Source organism: Hyperolius riggenbachi, chromosome 2 (assembly GCF_040937935.1).
Source record: "Hyperolius riggenbachi isolate aHypRig1 chromosome 2, aHypRig1.pri, whole genome shotgun sequence".
Taxonomy (NCBI): domain Eukaryota; kingdom Metazoa; phylum Chordata; class Amphibia; order Anura; family Hyperoliidae; genus Hyperolius; species Hyperolius riggenbachi.
The window spans coordinates 271,991,236-272,009,956 of NC_090647.1; the positions used below are offsets into that span (position 1 = coordinate 271,991,236).

General features: G+C 44.5%; 1 protein-coding gene across 1 annotated transcript in view; it reads right to left on the reverse strand.

Annotated features, from left to right (window-relative positions):
• YWHAG (tyrosine 3-monooxygenase/tryptophan 5-monooxygenase activation protein gamma) overlaps window positions 1–18,282 on the reverse strand; it is a 38,101-nt gene extending 19,819 nt beyond the window's left edge. Inside the window, exon 1 of the mRNA XM_068268678.1 lies at window positions 17,939–18,282. Coding sequence (XP_068124779.1) covers window positions 17,939–18,025 — 87 coding nt within the window. The 5' untranslated portion in view covers window positions 18,026–18,282. The remainder of the gene's footprint in view (window positions 1–17,938) is intronic.
• Window positions 18,283–18,721: the final 439 nt, after the last annotated feature.

Sequence of the window (18,721 nt, forward strand, 5' to 3'; positions counted from 1 at the left end):
TAAGAGACTAATTTCATGCTACATACTTTCAATCAACAAGTTTGTAATATGCAAATTAAAGGAGTCGGAGTCGAGGAGTCGGAGGAATCCTAAACTGAGGAGTCGGTGGATTTTTGTACCGACTCCACAGCCCTGGCTCTCAATACTACATGGAAGGTGTAAAATTGGTCTGTGATCTTTCATTTTCCATTTCGGTTTGCTCGATCGCCCTGAACAGAAAATCTAGGTCGATCGGCTGCTGCAGCAGATCGATGGCCCATAGGCTTGCATTGGATCAAATGGTGCAACACTATTTAGATCGATTTTCAAGAGATTTTATTCTGAAATCTATTGGAAATATGTTCCTTGTGTGTGGCACATATCAGATAGATTCCTGTCAGATTCGACCTGACAGGCATCTGACAGGAATCTAATGGTCGAATCTGCTGCTAATCTATAAGTGTATGGGTACCTTTATGCTGGGTATACACAGAGATTTTCTGGCAGATTTACTGTCAGATCGATTTACAACATGTCCGATTTGCTTTCCGATCATTTTCCGTTCACTCTAATAGGAAATCGATCGGAAAGCAAATCGAACATGTTGGAAATAACCGATCTGACAATAAATCGGCCAGAAAATCTCAGTGTGTACCCAGCTTTATCCACAGCATAAATCACACCACTGTTCCATGCCTCATTTGCTTAGATAAAAACACTTTTTTTGCAATGCCAGATATAGGCATCAGACAAGTTATCAGTAGGACTAAGACACTTCATACCCAAGTTTATAATGTCACATCAGTTCAGGTTACACTTTGGAAAAGTTGAAAAAGTTGCACTAACATTTTTGTGACAAAAACAGAGATTTTTGCTTCATTAGAGTTGGCTAGCATGAATTTACATGGTGCAGGGTATTCTGGAAAACGGCCCACACATTTTAAACTGAATCACACTTTTGCAAGAAAAAAATTAATCTGTGTAACAAGATTCTGGTAATACTAAAGGATGCTACTGGGTCCACACTTTACTGTAGGCATGGTGTTCTGTGGATGTTGTCTGTCAGGTATACGGTTTGGCATTTATGGCAACTAGCTTGACAGTGGTAACATCCAATTATGGCAACATTTCCATACTACCATAAAGCCCAATCTACACGATACGATTCTTTGTACGATTTGATTAAGATTCTATTTACGATCCAATTAAATCAGACATATCCGATCAGGATTCAATTCGATTTGCCATTGTTTTGCAATGACAAATCGAATCCTGATCGGACATGATGGATGTAAATCGGATGGTAAATAGAATCGTAATCGAATCGTACAAAGAACTGTATCATGTAGATTGGGCTTAAGACTCTTCAAAGCACATTTAAAGCGGACCTGAACTCAGAAGTACCTCTTTGCTCTAAAGATAAGCAACAGCATAACCTTTAACGAACAACATTTGTTACAGTTGATACAAATCCTGCAATAAGTCTGAAGTAGGTCTACTTACTGCTTTCATAGAAGCAGAAATAGGGTTAGCATCATGTGTCCAAATGAGCTGTTCTGCTGAGGCAGCCAGCTGACACAGCTGAGAGATATTACAGCCGTGATTAGTCACAGATGAGGGGGCATTGGACAGGCTAAACCTGGGGTGCCCATTAGGTAGATCACAATCTACCAGTAGATTGCGAAGAACTTCATGCTAGATTCACAAAAAAAAGGAAATAATTTTAAGCATAGCATGTGCCGGCGACAGCCTGACCCCAAATTACCTGCCCTCTGAGTTGCTATGAGTCAGTAAGGTGGGCCTTTATTTGGCTCACCCTGCGTCCAACTGACCTGATGGCATATGTACGCACCTTTCTTTATCTATCTCACAGCAGAGGATGATGGCCTGATACGTGTACAGAATCATGGGGTAGTACTAGATTGCATCAAGAACTTATTTTCTGCCCAATTATCCTGTAAAAACAGGTAAAATAAGGCTTTAAAGTGAACTCAAGGTGGATTTGGGGTGGGGGGGCAAATGGGACACAAGCATGTTCCAATCTAACTGCCATGTGTCTAGTCTATATCTCCTCTACGCAGCTCTCTGCACCCCCCCCCTCCCCGTGACCCCCTGAATCCACTGATGAAGGGGTGAAGATTTTTTTTTTTAAATCATGTAGCTAGCCTAGCGCTAGCTACATGATAGCCGCTGTGCAGCGACATCCCCCCACCCCTTCCGCAAACAGGAAATCCCGTTCAGAACGGTATTTCCTGTTTGGCTTCCCCAGTCGCCATGGCGACGATCGGGACGCCGCCATCGACGTCGGAGGGAGTCCCGATCCACCCCTTGGCGCTGCCTGGCACTGATTGGCCAGGCTGCGCACGGTGTCTCGGAGGGGCCCTGTTACGCGGCGGGTAGCGCGCATCGGCGGTGATCGCGTACAACACGCAGCTAGCAAAGTTCTAGCTGCGTTAAAGAAAAAAATTAGGAAAATCGTCCCACCAGGGCAATCCAGTGCGGTGGTCATGGACGAGCTCCGCTAAGCTTTTAATGACAGTTGCTCTGTCTAACTGCCAAAATAGCATGAAAGTGGGTAGGGGATGCTAGCTGGCATCTTTATATACTCGAATACAATTCGACCTCGTGTATAAGCCGCCCCCAACATTTCACCCTTATAAATGGCCTCAATTCACTAAGCAGTTTAGACTAGTGTACAGATGGTTTTGTGTAATGTTTTAGACCTGGTCTAACATTCAGTAATTACACAATTCACAAAGGCAAACAAGGAGTAACCACGCCCACTTTTTCTGACAGAGATTAGACCAGCTGATTTCTTAGCAGTAATTCTGTGAGGTATTTTAGATGTGAGGATGGAACCTTTTGAATTATGCAGGAGTTCAATAGTATGCAGAGGAGAGCTCATCAAAGGAGAAGCATGTCAGTCATAGCTACTTGTTTGTGAATTGCATCTTTTCATCATTTCCCTTGCTTTACCCACCTAATTACCAAATGGTTTAGACCAGGTCTAAAACATTTGGTAATAGTGAATTCCCCTTTGATGCAGCTGACCAAACCATCAGTAGACTAAAAACCATCAGTAGCCTAGTCTAAACTGCTTAGTGAATTGAGGCCAATGTGGATTTTTTTACTACTTAAAAAAAGTGTACCAGAGCCGTAAAATTAAAAAGATTTTATACATACCTGGGGCTTCTTCCAGCCCCATCCGCTCCCACACCACAGTCATCCGCTGCCAGCAGCTTCGGGAACAGAGTCCCTTGCACTTCCACCAATCGGAGCCAGTTTGGCGTAAGAGAAGTGCACCCTCTACGTATCGCTCCAGCAGCTGCTGGAGAGAGACACAAAGAGTGCACTTCTCCTGCGTAACTAGCCACAACTGACATCAGTGATGGGTCCCGGTTCACGAAGCTGCGGGCATCGGACGACGGCGGCGGCATGGAAGCGGATGGGGCTGGAGGAAGCCCCATGTATAAAATCTGAAAAAAAATCTATTTTCATTTTACAGCTCCGAGTCCCTTTAAGTATAAGTCTATCCTGCAAAATTAATGGCTGCACTTGTGGACCAGGAGGGGTTAATGTCCACACATCAAAGCATTGCAGCCATTAACCACTTATTGACATGCTGACTTATAAAAATGTCCTGCAAGAGCCTCTTAATGGCTCCAGGACGTTTTTATAAGTCAGACAGTGCTGCTGCGCGTGCGCACGTACGCACGTGCGGGCTCCTGCGGGTGCATGTTGAAAAAAAACCAGGGCTGTGGAGTCGGTCTAAAAATCCACCGACTCCTCAGTTTAGGATTCCACCGACTCCTAATGTGCATATTACAATTTTGTTGATTAAAAGTATGTAACATGAAATGCATCTCTTAACTGCCAACGCTTAGGAATTTTACAAGACAACTGAAGTGAGAAGGATAAGTAGACTACTATATTGATTCCCTTTAGACTAAAACTAGTCCTTGGTAAGAGTGCTTGTAAAAAAGGTACAAACCGGAACAAAGAACATCTATCAGGCCCTAGGCAATGCAAGTGTGGGTACATGTAAGGGCTCGTTCCCACTGTTGCGACGCGATTTCGGCCGCATTCCGACGCTTGTAAAAACACATGCGGATGAGTTTCCGCATGCGTTTTTACCCGCGATTTCGCATGCGATTTCGCATGGCAGGGTGCCATGCGAAATTAACCACGACACTGCCAGGGCTAAATAAAATTGAAAAAGGTGCGAAATCGCACGCGAAATCGCGGGTAAAAACGCATGTAACAAACGCATGCGTTTTTACTATTAAATACATTAGCGGCGATTCGCACGGATTCCCGACGCAGGCAAAATCGTTGGCTCTTTTGTGCGTTTTTTTCACGCTGAAAAAAACGCACCTCAACAACGCTACAGTGGAAACAGGCCCATCCACTTGCATTACATGTGCGGATCTGCATGCGTTGGACGCATGCAGATTCGCGATAGTGGGAACGAGCCCTAAGAGTGATGTGCAGGTACTCTGCAGGGGAATGAGGAGATTGTAAACAGACAACACCTCTGTTCAATGTGCACAGCATTCTCAGTGGATTCCCTGCAGCTCTGTGGGGAGTGCATATGTAGAGTATAGTACTACTGTGTAACAAAGTAAACCTGAGACAGATGAAATGAAAGTTTTATACATACCTGGGGCTTCCTCCAGCCGCCTTCAGGATAATCATTCCTCTCGTCGTTCTCCTCCACCACCTGGATCTTCTGCTATGAGTCCAGGTACTTGAGCCAGTCAGGCGTAGTGCGCATGCACACACTCCGCCGCCAAGAGCATACCACACCTGCGCAGCACTATTGCACAGGTGCAGAATGCTCCTGGCTGTGGAAGCGGCACGTAGCCGGACAGCGCTGACTGGCTGAATTACCAGGACTCATAGCAGAAGATCCGGGTGGTGGAGGACAGCGAGGGACTGATTAGCCTGAAGGGACCTGGAGGAAGCCCCAGGTATGTATAAAACTTTACTTTTCATCCGTCTCAGTTACCCTTTAATTTGTAGTCACCAAACCAAATTTTAACAACATATCAAATTATTTGATTTCCTCAGCAAAGGGAGTGCATACATCTGCATAAATCAGCATCAATGCAGAACAATTTCCATCTTGTTGACCATCTCTATTAGTGACACAGCTACACATCAGGCTTTATTCTTACAGCATAGATGTATATATATATATATATATATATATATATATATATATATATATATATATATATATATATATATATATATATATATATATATATATATATATATATATATATATATATATATATATATATATATATATATATATATATATATATATATATATATATATATAACGGCCAGAACCCGAAGTCTGGCCACTTTGGGTTCTGGCCGGTCAGAATGCGAAGGGGCCGGCTGATCCGGCCAGTGTGCAAAACGGCGCGTTTTTGCGGACTTTGGCCGGCCAGAACACATTCTGGCTAGATGTGGCCGTCCAAGTCCCGAAGTGCCGTTCCCCACCGCAAATTACCTCCTCTTCATTTGTCCCTCCTGCTGCTGCCGCTTATTTTTTTCTCCCCCTAGTCTGCCCCCTCTCCCAAGCGAGGACCCAGGGCTTCCTATCATGCTGCCGGCTGCAGCTGCTTTCTGCTTTTCCTGTATGGACCCGGGGCTGGCTTGTATGCTGCCGGCTGCAGCCAATTCCCCCGCTGCCTTCCGTCTTCTATCCATCTTCTCCCCACAGCCTTCTTTCTCCGCTTTCTGTCTCCTATGCATCCTCTCCCAGCCACCTTCCTTCTCAGCCTTCTGCATTCTATCTTCTCCTCTTCCCGAGCAGTGCACCGGAGCAGCCACCTAATTTAAAGTGGACCTTAACTCTTGCACAGGACTGAAGGAAACCCTTACAAAATGCACCCTCTATGTATCCAGAGAGTTTAGCCTGCCTGCTCCCCCTCATCTGTGACTAATAACCATTGTAATTTGATCCCTCCTGTGTCACCTTACTACCGCGGCAGAGCAGCTAGTTTGAAAGCACAGGATATTAAATATGGCTGCTTCATTAAAGTAGATCTAAACTCTTGCACTGGACAAAAGGAAACCTTGGCAAAATGCACACTATGTATTTAATGAGTTTAGCCTGTCTAATTCACCCTCATCTGTGACTAATCACCATTGTAATTTGATCTCTCATGTGTCACCTGACTGCCACAGCAGAGCAGCACAGGATGTTAAAGGATACCACAACTGAAATGTGACATAATGAGATAGACATGTGTATGTACAGTGCCTAGCACACAGATAACTATGCTGTGTTCCTTTTTTTCTTTCTCTGCCTGAAAGAGTTAAATATCAGGTATGTAAGTGGCTGACTCAGTCCTGACTCAGACAGGAAGTGACTACAGTGTGACCCTCACTGATAAGAAATTCCAACTATAAAACACTTTCCTAGCAGAAAATGGCTTCTGAGAGCAAGAAAGAGGTAAAAAAGGGGAATTTCTTATCAGTGAGGGTCACACTGTAGTCACTTCCTGTCTGAGTCAGGACTGAGTCAGCCACTTACATACCTGATATTTAACTCTTTCAGGCAGAGAAAGAAAAAAAGGAACACAGCATAGTTATCTGTGTGCTAGGCACTGTACATACCCATGTCTATCTCATTATGTCACATTTCAGTTGTGGTATCCTTTAACAATATGTCTGCTCCCATGAAAGCAGGATGTAGACACTGCAGATTTATTGCAGGATTTGTATCAGCTGAGAACTAAGAAATGCTTTTCTTTAAAAAGATTATTATGCTGTATCTGTAGCAAAGAGGAAGTTCCAAGTGCCATTCATGGTGCTGGACTGGACCCAGGATGTTCTGGGATTTGTGTGATTTGCAGTTTGGCCGACTGACTTTGGCCATTTCTAGAACTGGCCGGCCAATGTCAGAAATTCCCAGCATTTTGGACTTTGGCTGACGTCAAATCGGCCAGTTCTAGAAACGGCCGGCCAATTCTAGAATTGACCAATTTCTGGTTTTGGCCATAACCTATATAAGAGATTCCTGTGTACACATATATACAGTCACAATCAGATATGTATATCTGACCTTAAAAATACGGGGACTGCTTTATTGAAGCAGCACAAGTAACTGATTTTGATTGGTTTATTTCATTTTTGTGGACTAAGCACAGCTATTACTGCATGTATACACATTATTTTTAATGACTATTATCTGAGAAATAGAACATTTTATCATATTTTCTATTTTAATTACAGTTACAAATTCATTAGGAGTCGGTGCATTTTTTTCTCCGACTCCGATTCCAGGCACCCAAAATTGCCCGACTCCACAGCCCTGAAAAAAATCCAACCAAAAAAAAAAAAAAACACATTTCTAAATGATATTTTGTCACTATACTTTGTACTAGGGACATAATTAAAATGTTATGATAACCAGGACAAATAGGCAGATAAAATGTGTGGGTTTTATGCACAGTAGCAGTGTTCATATTAAAACTATAAGGGATGAAATTGGAGAAAGTATTTTTTCCTTGCATTTCCTTTAAAATGCATAGAAAAGGAAGTCATTACTGAAAACAAATATCAACCCCAAAAAGCCGAATTGATGGTGAAAAAAATAAGATATAGATCATTTCATTGTGATTCTATTGGCAAATGAAAGGGATGAGCACTGAAAGGTAAAAATCACCTTGGGGTGAAGTGGTTAACCTCTCCTGCCCCCCAAAGTGCAGCCAATAGCCCTGCAGCGGAAGCAGTTACCATACACCAAGAAGCGCAGCTTCCTCTTCTCACTCACGCTTTAGAGAGACACGTCTCCACTTTGGTTAGGGGTGGGAGATAGGGAGGGGGTTCAAAGTAGCTGATGCTTCGGTACTGCAGGGGACAGTAGAGAGGTGACCCCTAAACACACACACACAGGCTATAAGTTGAAAAATGTAGCACTGACTAGTAAAAGTCACCCCTGCATTTATGCTACAAGTCAGTCCTAAATTTCTTGACTTATGCACAAGTACAATACAATATACAATCAGGAGCTGATCACGTGGTCTCCATGTCGCTGATTGGCTGGCGGGACCACATGATGCGGAGTGTTCCACTCTGCATCACGTGGTCCCGCCAGCCAATCAGCGGCCCTCCAGGAAGACAACACTGCAAGTGCAGTGAATATTAAGTAGCCATGTGCCTGGCTACATTAGCAGACTCTCCCCGCCTCCTCTCCGGCAGCAAATATTAAAAAAAACAACCACACATTACTGAGCATGTGCACAGTGTCTAACGCGGCTAAAGCCGCATATAACGTACTGCATGCTGCACTTTCCCAGAACGTGCAGCGTTAAAATGTAACGCAACGCGGGCACTGAACAGCCTATTAATTTATCATTACTGTGCGTTACAGGCTGCTCTAACGTGGGACTTTAACGTCTCACTGTGAAAGCAGCCTAAAGGTCATTATGCTGATGCGTATCTTTTAGAGCAGAGAGGAAGTTCTGAATTCAGGTCCACTTAATAAATTCTGTACAGGCCTTCCAAACCAAACCTGCAAAACCCACATTTAGTACAGAATGCCACTGCAAGGCTGTTAAAGGGAACCTAAACTGACACTGATATGGAGGTTTCCTTTTAAACAATACCAGTTGCTTGGCAGCCCTGCTGATCTCTTTGCTGCAGTAGTATCTGGATCTCACACATGAAGCAAGCATGCAGCTAATCCAGTCTGACTTCAGTCACAGCACCTGATCTGCAAGCTTGTTCAGGGGCTGTGGCTAAAAGTATTAGAGACGCAGGATCAGCGGGGCAGCCAGGCAACTGGTATTTTAAAAGGAAAGATCCAGATCATGAGTTTAGGTTCCCTTTAACCTCCTTAGCGGTAACCACGAGTTCAGCTCAGGATGGAAAAACATGCCTGGATCGGTATCCCCGAGCTGAACTCGTGGTAGCCGGGAGGCCTGTGCAGAGCAATGTGCGTTTTAACTCGCCTTCCAGCATTATGTGCAGACTCAGCCTCTGTGTGCCAATAGGATTATTAGAACCCACCTTAGGTTCTCTAAAGTGGATCCGAGATAAACTTTTACTCATTGCATAATTGTGTTCCTTTCATATAGTTTATAGGGTATCCCTCAAGCAAAGTACTTTTTTGTTTTGTTTTAATACTTTAATTCCTTATAAACTAATCAAGCCTCACCCACAGCTTCAGAGAGCCTTGGTATTTTCAGAGTCCTGTACCAAGGGCTTATGGGAGTTCAGTCTGGGCAGGAGGAGGTTACTAGCCATAGATTTCAGAGGCGGAGGGGAGGCTGAGATGCTATCAGCTTACCTGTGCAGTGTTCTCCCCAGGCTCTTTTAGCCAGGTGCTCCACCCAGCTAGTTTTGGTGACCACCCGGCTGTCACCGGCTCACCTCCTCCTCTGCTGCAAGCAGACTTGTGCAGAGAAGGGCCAGCCCTGCATTCTCTCATCTTACCCCACCCGGCTACATTTTAATGCCACCCAGCTACTTTTTCATGCCACCCAGCTACTTTTTCATGCCACCCAGCTGGAAAAAATTTCTGGGGAGACTACTGCTGTGTACTGTGCCAAACAGAACATGGTTGCCCTCGTATTACAGGAATCAATCATAAACTGTTGAAGCTGTTTGCAGATAGATTTGCTGTGTAAACTAAACTTTAGATAAGATATATAGACAAGTTAGTTAGATTTTTTTGGTTCCGCCATATACCGATAGAGTTGCAGCAGATTCAATCAGATAGATTTCTGTCAGATGACCGTCAGGTCGAATCTGGCAGGAATCTGATGTGTGCCACACACTAGGAACAGATTTCCATTAGATTTCAGAATGAAATCCGTTGAAAAATCAATCTAAATGCATTATTGCCCCTTTAGATCCAATGCAACTCTATGGGCCATCGATCAGCTGCCAGCAGCAGATCGAGCTAGATTTTCAATCCTGTCAGATCAAGTCGATCGAAAATGGATTGAAATCGGCCACAAATTGATCGATTGGCTGATCGATCATCGAACGATGGCTGAAAGTGAGCAGTGTATGGGCCCCTTTAGAGGATTTGTTGCAAATGCATCACACCTCCCACAATCTTAGATCAAAAGGATCTATTAACTTGGTCACCTCCCTGAGTCCACCTCAAAACCTTTGGACAGTCTTCTGTCATGCTGCCCCTACACTTTGGAATTCTCTGCCACACCCAATCATTACATCTCCATCCCTAGAAGCATTAAAGAGAATCTGTACTCTAATATTCTTACACTAAAAGCATACCATTCTATTCCTTATTTTCTCCTGTGCCCCTCTGTGCTGTTTCTGCCACTCTCTGCTGCAATCCTGGCTTGTAATTAACAGTTTTAGGCAGTGTTTACAAACAAACTAACCAGCTTGCTCACATAAACAGTGTGTGAGTCATACAGAGTGTGCAGGGGGCCTGCAGAGGGTGTGTATCGCTTCTATCCAATCACAAGCAGCCCTGCACATTCCACACATTCAAGCCTTAGCCCGACAGAGGAAAGCAGATAAGATTTATTACAGAGACAGTGCAATTAGGAAAGGCTGCAGTAAGCCAGAGCACATTAGAACATGCATAGGAACTTATAGGATAGAAGAACTAAGGCTGAAAAAATTGTTAGTCTCTCTAACATCCAAACTGAAAAGCAACCCGTTTAGTCTGGCATCGATTAATACATTTCCTCTGAAACAGTCCAGCCTGTAACAGTGTATCGATCTGAGACATACTTATGCACTTTGAGATCTATGTGAGAAAAGCACTTTACAAATGTTATTGTATAATAAAAATGCATGTAAAACAGTCCTCTGTATCCCCATTAAAATACATCATGTGCGTATTATATGCGAAATATGCAGCAAGTTGTGCAAGATATTTGTGTTTTAATGCGCCCCATAGATTTTCATTATGGGCAAAAACGCATACCTTTTGTGCAACACTGGCTATTCTGCCTAGTGTGACCTTGTCTGAATTTTAACAGTTAGAGGGTTCAACTTTATCCCTGTGACTTTCTATACACATTTTTCCAGACACGATTAGGTTTTGTATGTTTTTCCTCTGGAGATAATGAAAGTCAATGGGAAATTGCGTGCAATGTACGAATTCAGAGCAATATTTGGGTACCAGAGTCTGAGGTTTCAAAAACTGAGAAGTCGGAGGAACTCAAAATATGAAAATTTACAGACTGCCTACCCACTGCATTGCGATCCCTCCCCCTTAAGACAACCCCCATGTCTTGTCTTTGCTTTGGCAATACTTGTATATATTTTGGTCATGCCAAGAAGGCAAATTTGAATTGAATTGATTTTTATACCAACTCCACAGCCCTGGTAAGTATTAAGCCTAATATAGACAGAGCGATCCGGGTGCTCGATTAGCCGCCGGATCGCCTCTTCCGCGCATGCGTCGGATTCGATTCCCGCTCGTCCCTGCATATCTTCCGCTCGATTCCCCGCTCGCGGGGAATCGAGTGGTGGAGAGATGGGACCTGTCGGATCTTATCAATCAGCATCAGCGGCTCGATTGATAAGTTACATCGGCACGTGTGTACCTAGCTTAAGGCTAAGGAGTCGGAGGTTTCAAACTGAGGCATTGGATTTTCATACAGACGTCACAGCCCTGGTTTAAAAGGAAATAAATATGGCAGCCTTCGTATCAGTCTCACTTCATGTGTCCTTTAAAGTACACCGCCATTATAGTGGTGTCATTTATAGAACCTTCTACAGTGTCCCCTCATATACACCGCACCCTATGCTGTACTCTTACATTGACCTGTGTTGTGTTATTTTCTGTTGGTCTTGTGATGCCCATATACAATTTAGAAGTTAAAGCATGCTGAGAATGTAGTATCCGACCTCTCTCAGTGATCCTGTGTCTGCATTTCTGATAGATTTATCTGCCAGGTGCACAGGCTTGAAGGCATAATCAGGCTGGAGCATAGTAGCTGCAGCAGGCTGGTTACAGTACTGGACCCAAGAAATCTATGACTGTTGCTGGACCAGGGAAGTGGTTAGAGGCTGCTTACCTAAGCATCTTTTCCAACTGCCGATGTTTGCATTTAGAGGAGCGAAAATAGGACATCAAACCAATGAGAATAGCACTTGTCAGCCATGTGTGCTATGTACCTGATGGCAGGGATTTGGAGTCAGTAGAAAAATATTCCGACTCAGTTTATGAAACGACTCCAACTCCAGGTACCCAAAATAGCTCCTTAAAGAGACACTGAAGCAAAAAAAAAATATATGATATAATGAATTGGTTGTGTACTATGAATAATTACTAGAAGATTAGCAGCAAAGAAAATATTCTCATATTTTTATTTTCAGGTATATAGTGTGTTTTCTAACATTGCATCATTCTCTAATATGTGCAAATTACACAACACTCTGCATTCAAAATGATTCTTTCAGAGCAGTCTGTGAACTAATGACTTCTCCTCTGGCAGATAAAAAGAAAACTGTTCACTTACAGTTGAGATAATAAAAGTCAGAAGACAGCCCTCTCCACGACTTTGAAAGTCGTAGAGATTAATGGCTTGTTTGCATAGAGATAACAACTGGAGTTTCTTAACTCTTCCAGTACTAGAAACAATTACACTGATGTATCTGATCTTAATGTTTTATTTCTTAGCTGTGCTACACATACAAATCATAATATCATAATTTTTTTTTCGCTTCAGTGTCTCTTTAAGGTGGCCATACATGGTACAATTTCATTTTTTTCGATTAGATAATTTAGTTCAATTATTCCGTTAGATCTAATAAAGATTTTTCCAGCATGTCCGATCTGATTTTTCTAAGAAAAAAAAAAAAAAAAAACGACAAAAATCGTTCAGATTTCTTGATCGAAAAATAAAAATATTTTTAACTTTCATTCGATCATTTAGATCGAACGGGATAATCGATACCATAAGTCTAATACTTACCAGGGCCCTTGATTTGGTACACAAAAATCATCCAACTCCGAAGTTTATGAAACCACCGACTCCAGGTACCCAAAATTGCTCCGACTCCACAGCCCTGGCCTGAAGGTGGCCATCCACTAATAGATTTTTTATTTTTTTGAAGATAGCCGGACATTTCTCTCATTTGACTGAATCAGCTAGACATCAAAATAAACTGACAATTTTTGGTGAAATCTGTTTGGTTGACTGCACCAGATGAAATACTTTGCTCAGTCTGCGATGCGGGAGCACATCGCTCACAGCATTCGATTTAGGGTGAATGACAGCAGTGGAGCTACTCTGTCGGTGCTTCCTCCGGGTTCTTCTCTCCACTATCTGTGCTTCTCCTAGGCTCTTCCCTCCCAGGAGCTGTGCTTCGTGACAAATACTAGAGGCCTCTAGTGGTCACACAAGGTATGGGACACAGCGCCCCTAGAGTAATAGAACACAGCTTCCTGGTAGTAAGGAGACAGGAAGAAGCCTGGGCGGTGGAAAGAAGATCCGCTGCCCTAAACTCTGCACGGCCCAGGGTGGGGTGGGTCTACAGACGGGTAGACCTGAAAGGCAGTGCATACCAATTGCTCAGTAATTTCAGAATGAAATTTATTTAAATTTTTGTACAGTGTGAAGAGGGATTCAATCAGAGATCCCTCTCTGATCAGATAATGATCTGAGATGGGTCTAGGCCCATACAGACGTCGGATTTTTCCGACCGACGGGTCGTTTGAACGTCCCGTCGTTCAGTCGTCCGCACGCCAAATCGGGCGCGTGTACAGACTGTCGTTCGAGTGATAAGACTGAGTTTGAGCGATCCACCCGGCCCGATTTGGCGTGCGGACGACTGAACAACGGGACATTCAAACGACCAGTCGTTCGGAAAACTCCAACGTCTGTATGGGCCTTCCCTCTCTGACCAGATAGTGCTCCGAGATGGGTCCCTCTCTGACCAGATAGTGCTCCGAGATGGGTCCCTCTCTGACCAGATAGTGCTCCGAGATGGGTCCCTCTCTGACCAGATAGTGCTCCGAGATGGGTCCCTCTCTGACCAGATAGTGCTCCGAGATGGGTCCCTCTCTGACCAGATAGTGCTCCGAGATGGGTCCCTCTCTGACCAGATAGTGCTCCGAGATGGGTCCCTCTCTGACCAGATAGTGCTCCGAGATGGGTCCCTCTCTGACCAGATAGTGCTCCGAGATGGGTCCCTCTCTGACCAGATAGTGCTCCGAGATGGGTCCCTCTCTGACCAGATAGTGCTCCGAGATGGGTCCCTCTCTGACCAGATAGTGCTCCGAGATGGGTCCCTCTCTGACCAGATAGTGCTCCGAGATGGGTCCCTCTCTGACCAGATAGTGCTCCGAGATGGGTCCCTCTCTGACCAGATAGTGCTCTGAGATGGGTCCCTCTCTGACCAGATAGTGCTCTGAGATTGGTCCCTCTCTGACCAGATAGTGCTCTGAGATTGGTCCCTCTCTGACCAGATAATGCTCTGAGATGGGTCCCTCTCTGACCAGATAATGCTCTGAGATGGGTCTTTGCAGTAAAATTTGCATACGAAAACATGAGAATTTCCAATACATTGGCCTCAATTCACTAATCTTAACTCCTGTCTTTAATAACTCTTCTGAGCTGTTTTACAGTTATCACAATTATATCACCATGGTGATAACTGTAAAACAGCTCAGAAGAGTTATTAAAGGGGCACTATGGTTAAATTCTTCATTTTAAGTCCCTTTAACATGAAGATTTGTATGTGTAGCAATGTTAATGATAAGTATTATGGCTGATGAAAAATATTTCGTACACTGATAGTACATATATATAGCTAAGGAGTCACGTCGGGAAGATTTACCTATCTGACGCCGATTCAGCATAAACCATTGTGTGATAGGAGGCACTGTAACCGCTCTCCATGTTGCCGTTATATCTCTCTCCCCTCTGGTCCGCTCAGATGGGTTTATCCCAACTTGTAACTGCCAAATTCCGACTCGAGCTCTTTGCAGGCTGCAGCCGCCGTGCGCGTACAGCGAAGGACAGCGCTGTACGGCTCTATAGGTCCACGCTGCTCACTAAGGACCCCTGATTTGAAGCTGGCACAGCTACGGTGTATACAGTGTATACAGGCTGGGAACGCGAAGAATCACTCGCGTTCCCATGCCTGTCGGCCGGTGACAGCCAAACCGGAAGTGTTCGCCGGCGGGTCCTGGAGCGTCAGAGCGGGGCACCGATCGGCTGCAGGTGGCTGAGGGAAGCCCCAGGTGAGTAAATCTCGTTTTTTTCCTTTGACTTTAAGTTCACTTTAAGGTGCTTATATAATTACTTGATTTCCCGCCGACAGCAGATTCGATCACTAATCAAATCTGCTGTAAAATAGATTATGCAAACACGGACCGTTTGACCAATTTCCATCCGAAATCAATTGATTCCGTCAATCTGTCCAGGCCTAAAACTTGGCTCTATCGCCGGCAGGTTGCGCATAATTAGATGTGAAAACTGTTAACGCAGCAATAGTCTCACCAGCGAAAGTTTTAACAGTAAAGGGTGCTCTATTGCTTGAACTTTCCCTTCTCACAGGATGGGACAGGAAGCGAATATAAAGAAGGCCAGCCGGAGAAAGGGACAGCACGGACCCAGGGACTCGCACCGGTGGAACAGGTAATGTATTGCTGCTTGCCGGGAGAGTAGGGGTGGCAAGGCAGCAGCTCCATAGACTGAATCGATTTCATGCTGAAAATCGATTAAAAATCTAAGTGCAGTGTATGGGTAGCCATTATGCTGGGCATACACGGTACCGTTTTGTTTGTACCGCTAAATCGAGCCGCTGGCTCGATTCCGGCACGTCCCCTGATCGATTCCCACTCGTCCCTGCGGGGACTTATCTTTTCATTTTATTCTATTCTGCCCGCGGTATTGAGCGCGGAATCGATACGGCGGGGTATCGTACACGTTGGAAAATATCAATCGAGCCATCGGCGGCTCGATTGAGCAGTACAAAAACGTACCGTGTATGCCCAGCATAAGATCCCACTCTGATCAGATTTGATCAGAGAGGGATTAATCTCTTGGTCAATCTGGTGGCAATCGACCAGTGTATGGCTGCCTTAAGAGGACATAGATATACCATTCCTTAAAAAAAAGTAATTGAGAATATTTTTCACATAAGCACGAGATGCAAATGAGCAATACCCTCCCGATACCTTGAGAAGTGTTCCAAACACTACAGGTAGAAGCAGTAGCCAGGATGAATATTACTGTCAGACATTTAAAATATGGCATTTGATGCCTGGGCTAGTGCAACAGCACACCCTACTACTCAGGATTATACAGACCTGAATTTTTTTTTTTATCATCATTTCCAGTGATATTGGCAATAGCACAACATAAAACATTTCTCCTTCCAGAATTTAAAGCAACTCTGGAGTCCCAATTGCTGGGACTTCAGGTCATGTTTGGGAAACACTGGAATATATAGCTGAAAAGGTTAAGATTAGAGGAGTCACTTCCATCAAATTGTAATGTATATACCATTACATCAAAGCTAACAAGTGGAAAAGTATTTTATCACTGCACTATGTTGGATGACTGCCATGCATGCCGTCTGGTACTAACCACCTGGGCGCAATGCAGATTGTCTCCAAATGACATCACTAGTTGCTATGGAAATAGGTGAGGTAACATTTCCAGCTGAACTGTGTGAGGGCAGAAAAGGACATCGTTTTGCATACATGCCATCTATGAGGAAAAAAAAAAAAAACTTTCAACATACACAACCCATTTGCCAGAAGTTTATCGCCCATTTTAGAAAGGCTTGTAGGAATCAGTGTCATAAAAATTAAGTAATAGAAACCCATTAAAAGCATAATGACAAATCTAGAGAGGAAACGTACTACATACTAAGGGTATACACATATAAATATTTTAACCATTTTCAAAAGACCAAACTAATCATTCCAACAAATTCAGTGCTAATGTGTCACCCAGCATGTCACTACACAGCTGTACATAATTCTGTTCAGAACCCAACCACCATTTGACTTGGCTACATGATATGCGCTAAGAGTATGAAAAAACAAATGCACCTGCAACTAAAATCAAGTTTTCCCAATTAATTTAAACAAATTGCCTCTTTTCTGATTCCCCTCCCTCCTCCAGACAGTCCAGCCTCTTCTCTGCAATATGACAAATGCAGAATCTTCTGGAAAGGGCTGGTACTGCCTCCCACCATTGCTTTGTCTCAAAAGGATGAGGATGGCCATGTTTTCCCCTTTAATAGACAGCAAGTAACATGGGTAATACTAGAGAGTGGAAAAAATGAATTTTTCAGCTAGCAAGCTGGCTCTTTAAAATCAAGAGGAAGAAAGGGTGTGAGGAGTACCAGCAGCTGGGCAGGGAAAGGAATTTTACCAGGTACATTTCATACTAAGAACCCTACTAGTCTAGATGGCTGGTGCAATCAACGCTAATCATTTGGACATTCAGCAGCAAAACGGCTTATTACTACTGTAGTGGTATTAGAATGGCAAGCACGTTCATGTATGGCAGAACCTTTCACCAGAAAGAATCTAGTGCCCCAGCAAACCATGGGAGCGGAGGATGGGCGTGCATGTAAAAAAATCGGAGGAGCGTGGTATCTGCAGTGTACATCTGTGACCCTACACATTACACAAACCAGTCTCCCTCCCCCAGTCACGCCTCAGCCCCCACCCTAAACTGGAGAGGCCACATGTACCCCGGGGGGGAATGGCACCCAGATCCCCTTAGTAACCGCAGCAAGCTGCTTACAGATCTCGGATAGTAACAGCAGGACACGGACTCCCCACAGCACTCTAACTCGAACCATTCATAGCAGCTTCATTCAGGAGCAATCATTCATAGGCATGGCAATGATAGCGGCTATACGACGCTATGGGCGAAAAAAAAGTCACCATAGTGCCGCTAATCACATAGGAAGACAGCCATAAAGTAATTCACCAGACGCAGCGCCCACCCATCACTCTCCATGCCGCACTTACTGCTTTCATAGCAGCGGCCATGTCATCGTATCTCTCGGCTTGTTCAGCCAGTCGGGCTTTCTGCACCAGCTGCTCGCGGTCCACCATCTTGTATAGCTTTGGCGAGTGACTCGGCGGCAGGCAAGGAGGACTCGGTGCGGCTGGCACTGTGCACAGGAGAGAGCGGCACCTGGGCGGGGAGAGCTACGCCCTGATTTGTGCTGTGAGGGAGCTGCCTGGCTGCTCCACTGCTGCTGGCTCTCGTGTCTGCGTGCTGCTGGTACTGCGGAGCCTGGATAACGGTCTAACTCCTCACTCGCCGGTGACTCCCTGCTGTCTGCTAGTGTTGTCCGGATCATGAACGATTCGGATCTTTGATCCGAATCTATTTTATGAGTCGATCATCCGAATCATCAAAATGAACGATTCGAATCGCAAAAGGGGCGGGGCCAGGAGCGACACGCCCCCTCTCAGCGGGCAGCGGGGTCCTGGAAGCAGGGATCGCTCTGTTGGATGGGAGGCAGCCTTGCAGGGAGACAGGTAGATGGGAGAGAGTGGACATGGGTGCCACTGCCAGATATGTGTAGAGCACACATACTGGCTGCAATGTGCTGCCCATTATAGGCTGGCTGTTCCGTAGTGCTGCACAGTGAACACATTGGAAGCTTTTGGCTCAGCACAGCTCAGTAACTTTGCAGACAGTGTGATTGAAAGGCAATATAATCCTCCTGCACTCGGCACTAAACAGCTGCACTTATCTTCTGGGAATGCTTTCTTTCACTGTGCGACCTTTTCTTTCAAAGT